This window comes from Zootoca vivipara, chromosome 3 (assembly GCF_965207765.1).
Source record: "Zootoca vivipara chromosome 3, rZooViv2.hap1.1, whole genome shotgun sequence".
NCBI lineage: Eukaryota > Metazoa > Chordata > Lepidosauria > Squamata > Lacertidae > Zootoca > Zootoca vivipara.
The window spans coordinates 64,442,734-64,456,550 of NC_142586.1; the positions used below are offsets into that span (position 1 = coordinate 64,442,734).

The following is a 13,817-nucleotide window of genomic DNA, read 5'->3' on the forward strand; positions in this document are numbered from 1 at the left end:
TAAAAAGGACTGAATGTGTGTTTTTTAAAAAAACAAACAAGCAAACAAACAGAATATACTGAGGCAAAGTGAGCTGCCAAAATGATCAAGGCACAGGCATCAGATGAACCTCTCTGGGGAGAGCATCCCACAACTGGAATGGCCCCACAAAAATGGCACCCTCCTTAGGTGAGGGTAGCCAGAGAAGGGTCTCTGAATATTATCTCTGGGTCCAGGATGGAATATATGGGAGGATACTATCTTTGGAGCTTTAATGGTTAATACCAGCAGTTTGTATTGGGCTGAGAAACAACAAAACACCTTTCTAAAAAGTGCAACACCACACCAAGTTTAGAGATGTCCAGTCATGAATTCCGAATGTACAAACGAGTCGCCCATGTGTGGGCTTTTGCATAGTTAGGAATGCAGGGTGAGGCTCTCTGTGCACAGAAATGCTGGAAAAGGAAAAGTAACTCTCCTCTTTATTTTAGGGATGAGCTTGATCCAATAACAAGCAGAACACAGGGGGATGAAGTATTGTTCTTGAATTATTCACTGCCTAGCCAAGGAAATGACGAGAAGGAAATTGTTCCCCTGTCTCAGGAACCATGTGGCAATCTAAGATAAGGCAAACAGTTGCTAATTTGAGTATAAAAGCAGGAAATGTGATACACTGATTTCCTTTCATGCAAACAGAACAATCTGAGGGAATATGTAAGGGCGTTCTTTTTCAAGTCAAATTTCTAATATACACCAAGTGTTCCACTGTGGATACAATATTTTCATTATTTTGACAATTTTGAATACCATGGATGCCAACAACACTAGTCCTGACAACTTATTGCCGAGTAATTTCTGGAGTAAGTACATATCAGTATGTGTTTTTTAAAAAAGAAATGTGACTTATAATTATTTTCATTTTTATATTCTCTCTGAATTCTGTCTCTGTGATACAATTATGTTGTCCATTAGATGATGTCTTTCTAACGTGTTCATTATACGGTTATAGTATTTTATATGTTATAGTATTTTACAGTATATTTTACAACAGGCATATCTGCGAACATGTCAAACCCTAATATTTTACTATCCCATTTTCCTTGCTAAGTTTCATTAAATGCATTCAACATTTTAACAACCATGAGAAAAACTATACGATATTTATTATTGTTTTGCTTTGAGCCAATTACTGAGGAAAGAATCATCCCATTATTAAGAAAACTTTGTTTAGAGGTTTGAATAAGGATTTTTGATCATTACAACACTAAGTTCAGAATTACAGTACTAGCAGCCCTGGTTACATTTTATCAGTGTAACCCAATACTATAAAGAAGGGTTTGTGTGTGTGTGTGTGTGTGTGTGTGTGTGTGTGTGTGTGTGTATTTGCTTGGTTTTCTGGGGCAAGTTTTTCCACATTCCTGGGCTTCATGGCATTCTCATTACTATTATTCTACTGATCAATATAGAACATCCATTTCTTTTTCAAACCCCAGGATATGGAAAAAGCACAGCCCCTCCCCTGTGGTAATAGCATCAGGCATTCCAGCTACTTTAGCATGAACTGTGAAATGGGAACAGAATTGGGGAGGGGGGGCATAAGCCTGCCCTTAATTCCCTTGACATAAGCCCTCCCCCCCAGCATCACACATCCTTCAGGGATCTGGACAGGGCCAGATTTAGGTTTGATGAGGCCCTAAGCTACTGAAGGTAATGGGGCCCTTTATATGTCCAGCTGCCCTTTCCCAATAAAACATATTGTCGCTGGTTTTTTGTGTTGAATATATGCTATAGGCAGTCATGTCCAACCGGTCGATCACAATTTACCAGTCGATTGCAGTTGATCTCGTGATCCTGATTGATTCCCTCCCCCCCCCAAATCTCCCCAAAGAAAGCTCAACAACTTTGGTCAACCCAGTAGGTAGATCACTGCCAGTATTTTTATAGTGGGAGTAGGTCAGTCTCTTGGGAGTTGGACATGCCTGCTTTATAGAAATTTATGGACCTAATAGGCATCTAAAGCCATTTGCACATGCAGAATGTAGGCCCTCTATACAGTGGTACCTTGGTTTACAACCATAATCCGTTCTGGAGGTCCGTTTGCAAACCAAAACAGGTTGTAACCCAAGGCGCGCTTTCACCAATGGGGCCTCCAATTTTTTGTTTGTTTGTAATAATAATAATAATAATAATAATAATAATAATAATAATAATAAGGGTTATAATCCAAAAAAACGGTTGCAAACCCGGACATGCACTTCCGGGTTTGATGTGTTTGTAATCCAAAATGTATGCAAACCAAGACATATGCAAACCAAGGTACCACTGTATATAGAAAGGAGCAAACCAGTGATATTTTAGGGACAACACAAAACACTGTTGCTGTATGGAGGTTTTATTTTATTTGTTTTTTATCTTATATTTTGAAAATGTACATCATTTTTTTATCTTTAATTTTTTGGGGGGCCCCCAAGAGAGTGGGGCCCTAAGATATAGCTTGATTAGTTTATACATAAATCTGGCCCTGGATCTGGAGCAGTTTGAGAATTACTGTCCTAAAGGCATGGGAGTCTGTTTTGGGATCAGAGGTATCAACAGCAATTAGGGGTTTTGTCAATTTCTAAAGGGTAAATTAGTTGCCCATTATTTTTATTTCTGGTGACAAAAATAGCAGTCAAAATGTAGTGGGAGGAGTATCGTGCCATATTTATTATAATAATAAAAGAAATCCATCCTTCATTCACATGGCTACCGAAACCAGCATATTGTAATTGTGCTGGAAATATTTGTTCACGTATGGCAGGAAAAGGAAGTTAGAGTTCAATGTATAATGTTAAAATAAACAAATGCACGGCCTTTTTTCTCAGCTACATTTTTCCCAGTCACAAAGCCAAAGTTTTGTTGACCAAATTTTTAATGCATTCTGCAAATGTTACAGGATATTTTGCTGATTGCCATGTCTGTTGAATTTCCTTTTTAGTAAGGAACACCTGAAGCAACTTGGCTCCACATCAGGCATCAGGCTTGCCAAACTTTGCAAAAGCCATGCTAATTGGTGGCTAACCAACAACTGCAGGAAACTGGAACGTCCACCTCATATAATTTTGAATATGACCAAAACCATAAATCAAGCCCCATATAGGTCTGGGTGATGTTATTGTCCCCTCTTACTGTCTAATTGCCTTCTGAAATCGTTATTCTTATTATTATTAAAGGTAAAGGGACCCCTGACTGTTAGGTCCAGTCGCAAACATCCGGAGCGGCCCCTATTTATCTACTTGCACTTTGACGTGCTTTCGAACTGCTAGGTTGGCAGGAGCAGGGACCAAGCAATGGGATCTCACCCCATCGCAGGGATTCGAGCTGCCAACCTTCTGATCAGCATTCCCTAGGCTCTGTGGTTTAGACCACAGCACCACCCGCGTCCTAATTATTATTATTATCATCTGCTATATTGCATATGACCACTTATTCTTTATTGTGTGGGGGTGGGGATAAGAAAGAGTAACATTACACAAATGGCTTATGACCACTTCAATACTATAGAAACATCCGTAATAAAGGTAGCCAACGATCTCATCACATAATTAGCTCATTTTTAAAATAATTTGGCTGCAATGGTTCTGATTTCAAATGGTTAAGTGTCTTCTTTTGAGTATCTACTGAAACTCTAAGAAAGTAGCTTTTCATCTGTGACAATTTCAGTAACAGCTGTTTACTGAAAACCTTTATCTTAATCCTCTTCCATCATGCAGCTCAATGTGTTTTTTTTCTTGTACAGTTGTGGTAGAAGTGTTTTCAAGTGCTGTGAATATTCAATTATGCTTGTGATTTCGTACTGGTATGTAGCGGGGAAAGAGGGATCCCATGTTTATGGCTGATCCAGACCATATTCCCAGAATGTACTGGGCTACGGTAGCTGTAGTGTATTCCAACCCAGGAATTACAGGAGGAAGGCAAGGGGAAAAGCAAGTTCAGGAAACAAGATTACCATTCTGCACCTGCACTTAACTGTAAGCAGGCAAGCGAGCAACTCTAAAATAAGCCTGCTCGTTTAATAAACAGCCTGAGGAGTCCAGGGTCTCAGACATTTCCCTGAATTGTCAGACCTTGGCCTGCTTAGCTTCAGCAGCGTGGCTGCATGAGCCCTTAGACCCAGCGGCGGAGGAATCCGCTTGGGCGCCTGCGGCGGTAGGCCCACGAACAGGGTAAGCCGCCCATAGGAGCAGGGTGCATCGCAGTCTCCAGAGCCTGCCTGCCTGCCTCCTCCCACTCAGTCGCCCTACAGCTGGAAGGGAGGCGGCGGGTGGACTGTTTGGGCAGCGCAGAGCCTGCGCACGCTGAAGCCACCGTGTCTCTCCCAGAAGAGACATGTGGCTCGGGTGTGCTGCAGGCCCTGCAGTGAGTGCTGCCTGGCATTTTGTCACCTCCCTCTGTGGTGACACCCAGGGCGGCCCGCACCCACCGCTCCCCCCTTCCTCTGCCCCTGCTTAGACAATGTCCTGGGACCTAACGTGTCGTTCTGTGCCTAACACCACAGCAGAGCAGCAAAATATATAATACTCAGTTTCTTGTACCTTTAATACTTTTTTAGGACGGGGGAATGTATGTAGCTTGCCATGTTACAGAGCTGCTGCAGCAGCATAAGAAGAAGAAGGAGAGAGTACCTTCTGAAACTTCCCCATGGGAGTTGAAATGATTGGAGCATTGCCATTAACTGTGGACCCAAAACAGGCAGCACTTTTCTGGCCAACCAGTTTTTGTGGCTCTGAGAGTAGCGTGGTGTGCGGGAATCACGGGGAAAGTTTTTAATGGCAACAATTAGCATTGCCTAATATCAAGCTGTTGCTGAAAGGCACAGGAAAGAAACCAGTCACAAAGACTTTCCCTGGTGCAAAGTTGACATTTGGTAGTAATGATTGTGGTGGATTACCATGGGGAAGTATATTTTGGAAATAACACGTATCACCTTCCTACAACAGCTGTAAACTGAACTGCTCAAATATTTCTGAAGAAATATATCAACACATACACATCCAAGCCTAGATATGAAAAAGAAATGAGCGGAAATTCAAATATATCCAGAAGAACCAAAGACAAATTTAAAGTCAGAGTCATAAATTGCCAATTTGGTTTCAACAGTTTTTGTAGCTACTTACACAAGGAAACCTTGTGAAATGAATTGTTATATAAAAGTGGACATGAAAGGGTTCAAAATCCAAACTAAATGTGTTAAACTTCTGGGTTTTTTTTTCTTATTCTCTTTTTAATGGATGTGTGGATTGGCAGGGGAGGGGGGGTGTTGGGCTGTGAAACTGATATATTCATTTATGTAGTTTTCCAGCAGAGGGCAATATACTTACACTATAGAGATATATTGATCATTCTAAGGAAAATTTGCAGAGTCTGGGACACAACTTGTTGTTGTTGTTGTTGTTGTTGTTGTTAAAATATATGACAATATTATTTTGGTTTTATTTTCTGCAACAGATGGCTAGCTTACTCTCTGCCACCTGATCTAGAGATGTGTGAAATCCCACTCCTGATAATTTTTGCCACACTTATTCACATGATTTACCGTAGCTTTCCTAGAAAGTCTTCACAACAAAGCCAAAATTTATTTACCTCAACTGTTAATTGAAGGCATGTTTTAAATGGCAATATTGTTCTTCTAACTGAAGGGCTTGTTCAGCAGAACAATCTACTTTCTTATGGAATACAAACTTGATGTGTGGGAATGCCACTGTGGAATTGGACACATTCTCAAAGGCAGGACTAATTTTTATTTATTTCATATTTTATGTATTTCATACAATTTATTTACCACTTGATTACAGAAAAAGCCACAAAGCATTTTTAAAATTGCTTTAAAAAAAGATTAGCCTTTACAAAACAAATGAAGGCAATTTTTCTACTTGTTTAAGGACAGAGATACATTCAAAATAATATAGACTATGAATACAGAAGTTTGCGAACACTGACTGACCTTATTTTCTTAATTAATGTGAAAACTGACCACTAAAGCTATGCAAAATAGCAGTATGATAAATCTTGTACTCTGTTTGGTCTATCTCAGTCAGCAATCTTGAACACACTTCAAAAGTGCATTTGATTTAGGGCTTACGGCTCAGTCAACATGCATAGGATTGCATTGTATATGAGAATTGTATTTTTTTCGTTGGAATAGATGGCCCTCAGGGTCCGTTCCAACTCTACAATTATATGATTCTGTGAAATATTCACCCCATTTTACTTCTTTTGTTTTAGATCATATGATAATAGCATTTTCTGTTTCTATGGTCATTGGACTTGTGATCGGAGGCATAATCTGGGCTTTGCTGGCTTGCCTGTCTAGTCGCAGAGCCAGTGCTCATATTTCCCAGTGGAGCACCTCATCCTCCAGCCGGCGTCCCAGAGCTTCTCGTGGATCTTCTGCCAGCAGGCCAGGATTTTATCGCAACAGCAGCTGTGAACGCCGCAGTAACCTCAGCTTGGCCAGCCTGACCTTCCAAAGGCAAGCTTCCTTGGAGCAGGCCAACTCCTTCCCAAGGAAATCAAGTTTCCGAGCCTCAACGTTTCATCCCTTCTTGCAGAGCCCCCCGCTTCCTGTAGAAATGGAAAGTCAGGTGATTACTTTGGTACCAGCCACCACCACCACCACCCTTACTGGGACCACCACCAACAGCCTATCTCGTCCCGAGTTCCACTGGTCCAATAATAGTCTTCGTGTCTCCAACTCAATACAAACACCACCTCCTGCTTACGACTCTATCATAAAGGCGTTCCCAGACTCTTGACTCCAATTCTTGGGGATGTATGTATATAGAAAGAAACTCAGTTGTATGATTTTCTGTGGGCTATATGAAGACACCTATGAAGTCTACCATTGCAAGGACCTGCAGTGCTGAGACCCAAGTGATAGTTCTGTGTCCCTCTATGATAGGCATTTGCTGGAGTGAAAGCCTGATGTCTCTTTCAGCGACAAATACCTCTCTTGTGCTAGTATTCACAATGGTCTGCTGCATCATGGTGTGTTTATATTTGCATTGTAACCATTGCCTTTAGTTTAGATGCAGACTTCATCTAGTCTATCACATTGACTCATTTCTGGAGACACAGAATGTAAAAATAGTTTTCTTTGTAGATAGTCTCCAATTAACCTTAAACACAGTGATGAAATTGCTGTTTTTATTTAGGGTTTCTTTTCTTTTCTTGGTCAAAGCATTTTCCTCTGGGCATTTTGATATGCAAAATAAATAAATAAATAAATCCTACTACTTGTTCATCAGTTGGCCATAGTGCCATGTGATTACAAGATCTACATGATTTTTTAAAAACAGATGTAAATCGCTTAGAATTTGTTTTATATTTCTGTGGGCTAAGATCCCCAATTTATGTTTTAAGATCTTTCTAGTTGGAACCATTGTCTGATGAAGGCTGCTAGCTTGCACATGCTTTCCTAGGAGTAAGCCTCATTGAATTCAGAGGCTAAACGTCAGGGTAGATATAAGAAAAATCTGCTAGAGTAGGGGTTCCCAGACTGTGGTCTGCGAGCTTCTTTCAGGTAGTCTGTGGCGTGTCTCTGAAGAACCCTTCCAATTTGAGTTCTATTGAATTCTATGGAATGCAAAATGTAACATAGTAAAATGCAATGATCAGAAATAAAAGAAACAATCAAAACACAATCAAACATTGTACAGCACATTACATTTGCGACAACAGGCAGGAAAATATAATTAAGTGGCCTGCCCAGAGTCTCAACAATTTCCAAGTGATCCATGGGGGTGGGGGGTGGGGGGTGGAAAACACTGCCCTAAAGCTAAAAAAAAAATGTGTGTAAGGATGTCAATGTTAACCTCAGGATGAGGGGCTTCCTAAGCCAATCCCTCCTATAAGCCTCCTAAGCATGGGAAACATCAGATTAAATTCACGGCCTGTACTCTTTTAAAGGAAAACATCATGAAAATGATGTTTAGATGACATTTAACGCCTGTTAAATTAGCCAAAATCAATAAATCCAATAACAAAAAATGTTGGAAGTGTAATGTTAAAGAGGGAGACTATTATCATCAGTGGTGGCTTTGCGAAAAGGTGAAAGTTTATTGGGAGCAAATATACTGTATAATGAATTGAAAAGATTATTAAGATATACTTTCCCAAAAAAACCCGAGGAAATGCTATTAGGGATACTGAGCAGGAACATTAAAAAAGAGGATCACAAACTCTTCATGTATGCCACCACCCCCGCGAGAGTTATCTTGGCCCAGAGGTGGAGAACGACTGAAATACCGACTATAGAGGACTGGAGAGAGAAAATGCGAGAATATCTGCAGTTGGCTAGGCTAACGGGAAGAATAAGGGACCAAAAGGAGCAAAAGTTCCAAAAGGAATGGAATAAATTTATAGAGTATTTGAAGGAGCATGGTAAGATATGAAACGCCTGTAGGTCAACATTATAAAATGCAACAGCTTAAAGTAACCTAAGTCAAAAACCTATGTTTAATTTGTAAGATAATCTGTGACGGGTATAACTTTAGAGAGCGCAAAACTGAATAAATGGAAGAACAAGCCTGAAAGAGAGAGAGGTGGAAGTCGACCATAAGAGGAGCAGAATAAAAACAATTACTGAAAGGGAAAGGGAACTGAAACAAACAAGTTATAAAACGAAGTTGATAAATTGTAACAATTCTTAATTTATTTAAAAAATGACAAGACACATCCTGGAATTTGTATACTCTTTATTCAACCTTTTTTGTATTGAAATGTTTCTTTCTGATTCTTGCTGATGTATGTATAGGAAAAGCCAATAAAAACGATTATGAAAAAAAAGAGAAAAAAATATAAGCCTCCTAAGCATGAAATAAAAGAGTTGTGCAAAGGAGAAGTACATATACGTCAGTCCTGCTTCCTCTTTCACTGTGATGAGTGTTGCTGCTTTTATTGGGATGTTGCCATCAAATCACATAATGTTAGATTCTGAGCTGGTTTCAATGCAATCCAATGCTTGCAGACTGTCACAGTTTTCAGTTTGGCAATAATCATGCCTTGGGTTAACCTCATTGTCTATGATACTGCCACTGATATTATTAGTGTTCCTAGAAATATGTCACTGCAATGAAAAATCCCTGAGCCTTTAATTCTGTTTGCATTTCCTGCTAAGATCAATACAATTGCTGTTTAGAAGAGAGTAAGATTTCCTCCAGAGTGCATAGATAATTTGTTCAGTCTGTGTTTTCGATGATAATGGAAAAGCTCTTTAAATAAATGGGTTTTTGTTTTTATTTTTTTAGTATTTACTTCTGGAAATGTTGCAAATGATCTGTATATAGCTTATATAAGGTAATATCCCATGTATAGCATTAGTTCTCATAGGGAATTTATGAGACTGCATTATGTACTGTGTTTTCCTGCTATAATTCACACAGGATGCACAAAGGAATGTTTTGTGTGCTCAGCTCAGGGAAGCTGAAATATGAATCCTGTGGTTTTTGGTCAGTTGCTTGATGGTATACTGTATTTTTCCATGTATAACACGCCCCTATGTATAAGACGCCCCCTATTTTGGGGGGGACTCAAAATTAAGAAAATGGGGGGAGATTGCCTCCATGAATAAGACTACCCCCCTTTTTTAACATTATTTTTTAGTAAAAAACAACAACCCCGTCTTATACACAGAAAAGTATGGTATATTTAAAGACTAGACAAATCTCTTTTTTTATCAGCATGTTGGAAATGTTGGGATTTAAATAAAGTCAGAAATATTGCTCTATGTTATCTTTTTGGTTATTTTAAGAAATATTCCAATTTACACCTGAAATGAGTTTTTCCCTGACTGAATGCTACCAGATTTGTACACTTGAAAATCTGACTACAACAAAGCACTCATTCTTTCCTTATGCTGTAGTTGAGAACTTGGAGAACGATATAGAAAATTCCCCAGCAGGACCTCTTTCTGCTCTTTAGCACCATTGATACTGACAAGCTATTTGTGCAAATTCCCTTGATTAATTCTCCTCCTTGGCAGGAAGGCCCTATAGCAAGTGAGCTACCTGTTCCTATCCCTCCCTGTCTCTGTTTCTTTTGACTTGCTAGGGGGGAAGAGGCTGCTATTATTTTTATTATTTAATACATGTTAAGCTGTAGAAAGAACAGACTTGGTACCCACAGGGATTCACCAAGGGGCCGTGGTGGTGCTCCAAGTATAGAGTCCTTCCTGGGGTTTCTGGATATAGTTATTTCTCTTTCCCCTCAATTCCTGTCCCTGGAAGGTGTGTTCTTTTGGGCTCAGAAAAAGTTTTCTGTTGTTTTCTACTTTCTGCATGCTTCATTTTTAAAGTACAGTGGTATCTTGGTACTCAAACGACTTGGCTCCCAAGAAAATTGGCTCCCAAACGTCACAAACCCAGCAGTGAGTGATCCAGTTTGTGAACATTTTTCGGAAGCTGAATGTCCGACGCAGCTTCCATGGCTTCTGATTGAGTGCAGGAAGCTCCTGCAGCCAATCAGAAGCAGCGCCTTGGTTTTCGAACTGTTTCAGGAGTCGAACGGACTTCCGGAATGGATTAAGTTCGATAACCAAGGTACCACTGTATCTCTTCCTTCCAAATCTGTACTGCTCCCCTGGCTACTTTATCCCTTCCACTTTATCCCCCACTTTATTGTATGCCAAGGAGGAATAGGGCTCCCCTCCACAGATGTTGAAGCTGCATGGAGATGTGGGTCAGCTGTGTCAAGCCTCTGGAAAGTTCCAACTGCAGCTAGCTGGGTATAATCTTCCCAACTACAAGGAGAGTCACTATATTCTATTTAAATTACAGCAATTATAACTAAATTTGCATGAGTATATATATATATATATATATATATATATATATATATATATATATATAACATTTACATATTTCTGGCAAATCCATGTCATCTTTTGTGGGGGTGTATTTTCCCTTTCTTAGTGAGGGTCTTTCCCACAAAATTACTAGGGCTTCAACAGAAGCAGGTATAGGGAACTCCCTCAGGGCCCCTGGAAATGAACTAGATTCAGCCAGTCTCTGGGGTGGACCATCCTAATTGTTCCCCCAGGTCTGTAGTGAGGAAACACCTCTCCACATCTAATATCTAATCCAACCCCTTTTCACACACTTGGCACAAAGGACTTCTTAACCCATGTACTGAATTCTAACAGCTTATTTTAAAAGCTGGATGGTGTTTTGGGGGGCCCCTTTGGGGCCTGGAAGTACAGTCGTACCTCGGGTTACGAACCGCTCGGGTTGCGAACAGTTCGGGTTACGAACTCTGCAAACCTGGAAGTGTTTTCGGCACGCATGCGCAGAAGCGGCGCGCACGCTTTGCGCATGCACAAAGATGGCGCTCGGTTTGCGACCTTTCCGGGTTACGAACTGCGACCCAGAACGGATCGTGTTTGTAACCCGAGGTACGACTGTAAAGGCAAATATTTTCTTTTTATAAAAAGGAAGGAAAGAGTGATGCAATTATTTTCTTCTGAACTTTGCAATCTAGGGATTTTAAAATACAGTGGTACCTTGGTTTGTGACTGCATCGGGGAGTGACCACTTTGGTTTCTGACCACCGCGGACCCAGAAGTGTTTACATCCGGGTTCCGCGGTGCTCGGATGTGCAGAAGCGATCTGCGCAGAAGTGCTCTATTGGAGCTTCATACACGTGCAGAAGCGTGCCTCAGGGAGCGGCGAACTCGGGGAGTGACCGGCTCCCTGGAACCAATTGTGGTCGCAAACTGAGGTACCACTGTAATACAGCACTGATGAAATACAGTACATAACTTCCAGATATGCATGCATACATACGTAATCAGGCACAGTGGCTGCTTATATTTCTGTTGGCAGCACTTTATTTCAATTACTTTAAAGCCACAATAGCAAAGTGCTTATTTTTCCACGCACGCATAGACATTGTTCAGGGACAGTAGCGTTCCTTTATCTCCTTATAGGCGCAGGGAGTGGTGCAGCACTCTTCTCCAACAGTCCCACTCACGCCTCCTGCAGGAGAATGGGAGATCTATATTTAAAATACAGCATTCTGTATGAAAGCTGAAGTAACTCTCTCGTACATGCATCTTTCAAGCCTTGTGTGTACAATTGTCCAGAACTCTGGGGCTTCCTGCAAGTAAAGAAGTAGTCCTTCTCAAGCCTACTAGTCACCACTAGCAGGACTTGATCCTATCATTCCTATTTTCCTTGCCTTACAAGTCAACATACGGTGTGTGTGTGTGTGTGTGTGTGTGTGTGTGTGTGTGTGTGTGTGTGCAGAGCAAGTGACCAATAAGCCAGGTTTCGGACATATGCAGGATGCCATCCTTCACCCATTCTGTCACCCATCGAGTTAACTTTCATAACAGGTGTAAACATGAGTAGATTTCCCACTCCTGTGAGACAAGATTGACTCAGGGGAGCCATGATCCTGTGGATTTAGGCAAAGCTCAGGCTATGTGAATCAGGGATCTTGGCAAGGTTAGTGAAAAGAGCTGATATTTTGGAAATGTGGTGACATTTAGGGCTGATCCTGCACTTGTTTACTCCAGCTGAGTTCAGTGTGGGGCTCCCATCAAAGTAAGTGTGCCTAGATTGTCAACTTTAGAATCAAGCAGTTTTGTTTGTAACCATTTGTGAGTTTTATTTGAATTTTAGTGTTTTGCTTATTTTAAATGAGAACTGACCAGCTCTTGGGGTTTTTTATGCATTGATACCTGGCCATTGTTCTGAAATAACTGATGAATGAGTTTGGGGTATAGCTTATCTGCTCCCCAAACTTTCCTTTGTAAAGTTTGAGGTTGACTATTCTCCAGATATTCTCTGCCCACTGAAAGCTTGCTAGCTAAGTAAATTCTTCTTTACCATGAAGAGCTGAAAGTCACTGAGAGCATATTCAAAATGCAATAAGAAGCTAATCCATGAAATAAAAGCTAATCAGAAATAAAAGGTAATAAAACAAGAAACAAAAAATAAATTTGAGTTTTGTAAAGCAATCATAAGCAAATTATCTGTGGTAGGCGACAGAAAACATACCTGGGCATAGTTTATTAACCATCTCCACATAGTGAGCTCCACATTCCTTAACACGCTCATCATCAGGAAAGCCATCAGAAAGAGAAAGGATTAGTAGGAGAGGAAGAATAATGGTCCAGAGAGCCATGACAAATTTGACCTGTAGGAAAGGAGAGAGAAGTCAGATGTGAGTAAAATAAGATTGAGCCTTGATTTCAATTCTTCTGAATCTCATATGCCTTAAGGATAGTCTGTCTGTCATTTGGCTTTGACCTTGGGAGGCAAATCTTCATATCTCAAAACAAGGCATTTTAAGTCTAAGACAGTGACATGCTCAAGGTCATCTGGTGAGCTTGCCTGTGAGTGAGGTTTGCACTATGGCTTCCCACGTTCAGATCCATTCCTCAGTGAACTACCGTACATTATCAATGACCAGTCGACAGCTCATGTGTCTGATCTGGTCTGCCAAGCTTTCTTCAATGAATCCCCAGCCAGGCCCCACCATGTAGTTGGGTTGGGCAGAAACCCTTTTTTGGCCTTTTTGCCAAATCTCAGCACCACAACGGAAACAGAGATTACCCCTCCCCTTTCTCATCAGTTGATTCACCTGCTGACTTGGAAGAGGTGTTGTTTATCAGCTGCACCACAGAATCTGATACACAAGATGAAATCAGACTTCTATCTGAGACAGTGTGAAGAGAAGGATTCCAAACTGCCCCAAGAAAGGTGATGTGAAAATGTAACCACACTGTCTCCTGTCCATATTTATAACCCAAGGTTGAGTGCAAATGGCACAGATTGGCTTAAAGACATGCCTCCTCG

General features: G+C 40.7%; 1 protein-coding gene and 1 long non-coding RNA gene across 3 annotated transcripts in view; one reads left to right on the plus strand and one right to left on the minus strand.

Annotated features, from left to right (window-relative positions):
* Positions 1-657: 657 nt before the first annotated feature.
* LOC118081993 (myc target protein 1 homolog) lies at positions 658-9,745 on the plus strand. Of its 2 annotated transcripts, XM_088666280.1 has the most exons (3): positions 658-839; positions 5,658-5,745; positions 6,244-9,745. In XM_088666280.1, the coding sequence occupies exons 1-3, from the start codon at positions 792-794 to the stop codon at positions 6,771-6,773; spliced, it is 666 nt and encodes a 221-aa protein (XP_088522406.1). In that variant the 5' UTR covers positions 658-791; the 3' UTR covers positions 6,774-9,745. The 2 variants fall into 2 exon arrangements, with proteins under 2 accessions (XP_088522406.1, XP_034964593.3); XM_035108702.3 differs by lacking the exon at positions 5,658-5,745.
* LOC132591903 (uncharacterized) overlaps positions 6,445-13,817 on the minus strand; it is a 337,077-nt gene continuing 329,704 nt past the window's right edge. Inside the window, exons 2-3 of the long non-coding RNA XR_015948993.1 lie at positions 13,017-13,155; positions 6,445-6,582 (exon numbers count right to left, since the gene is read on the minus strand). This is a non-coding gene — a long non-coding RNA (uncharacterized LOC132591903). The remainder of the gene's footprint in view (positions 6,583-13,016; positions 13,156-13,817) is intronic.

What these genes read in the sequence shown, in the direction of transcription:
- LOC118081993 (XM_088666280.1), top strand. Translation starts at nt 792, where the DNA reads ATGCCAACAACACTAGTCCTGACAACTTATTGCCGAGTAATTTCTGGA. An exon ending in ATTGCCGAGTAATTTCTGGA is followed by an intron (nt 840 to 5,657) that starts GTAAGTACATAT and finishes TTCTAACTGAAG; the next exon opens with GGCTTGTTCAGCAGAACAAT. An exon ending in AATTGGACACATTCTCAAAG is followed by an intron (nt 5,746 to 6,243) that starts GCAGGACTAATT and finishes CTTTTGTTTTAG; the next exon opens with ATCATATGATAATAGCATTT.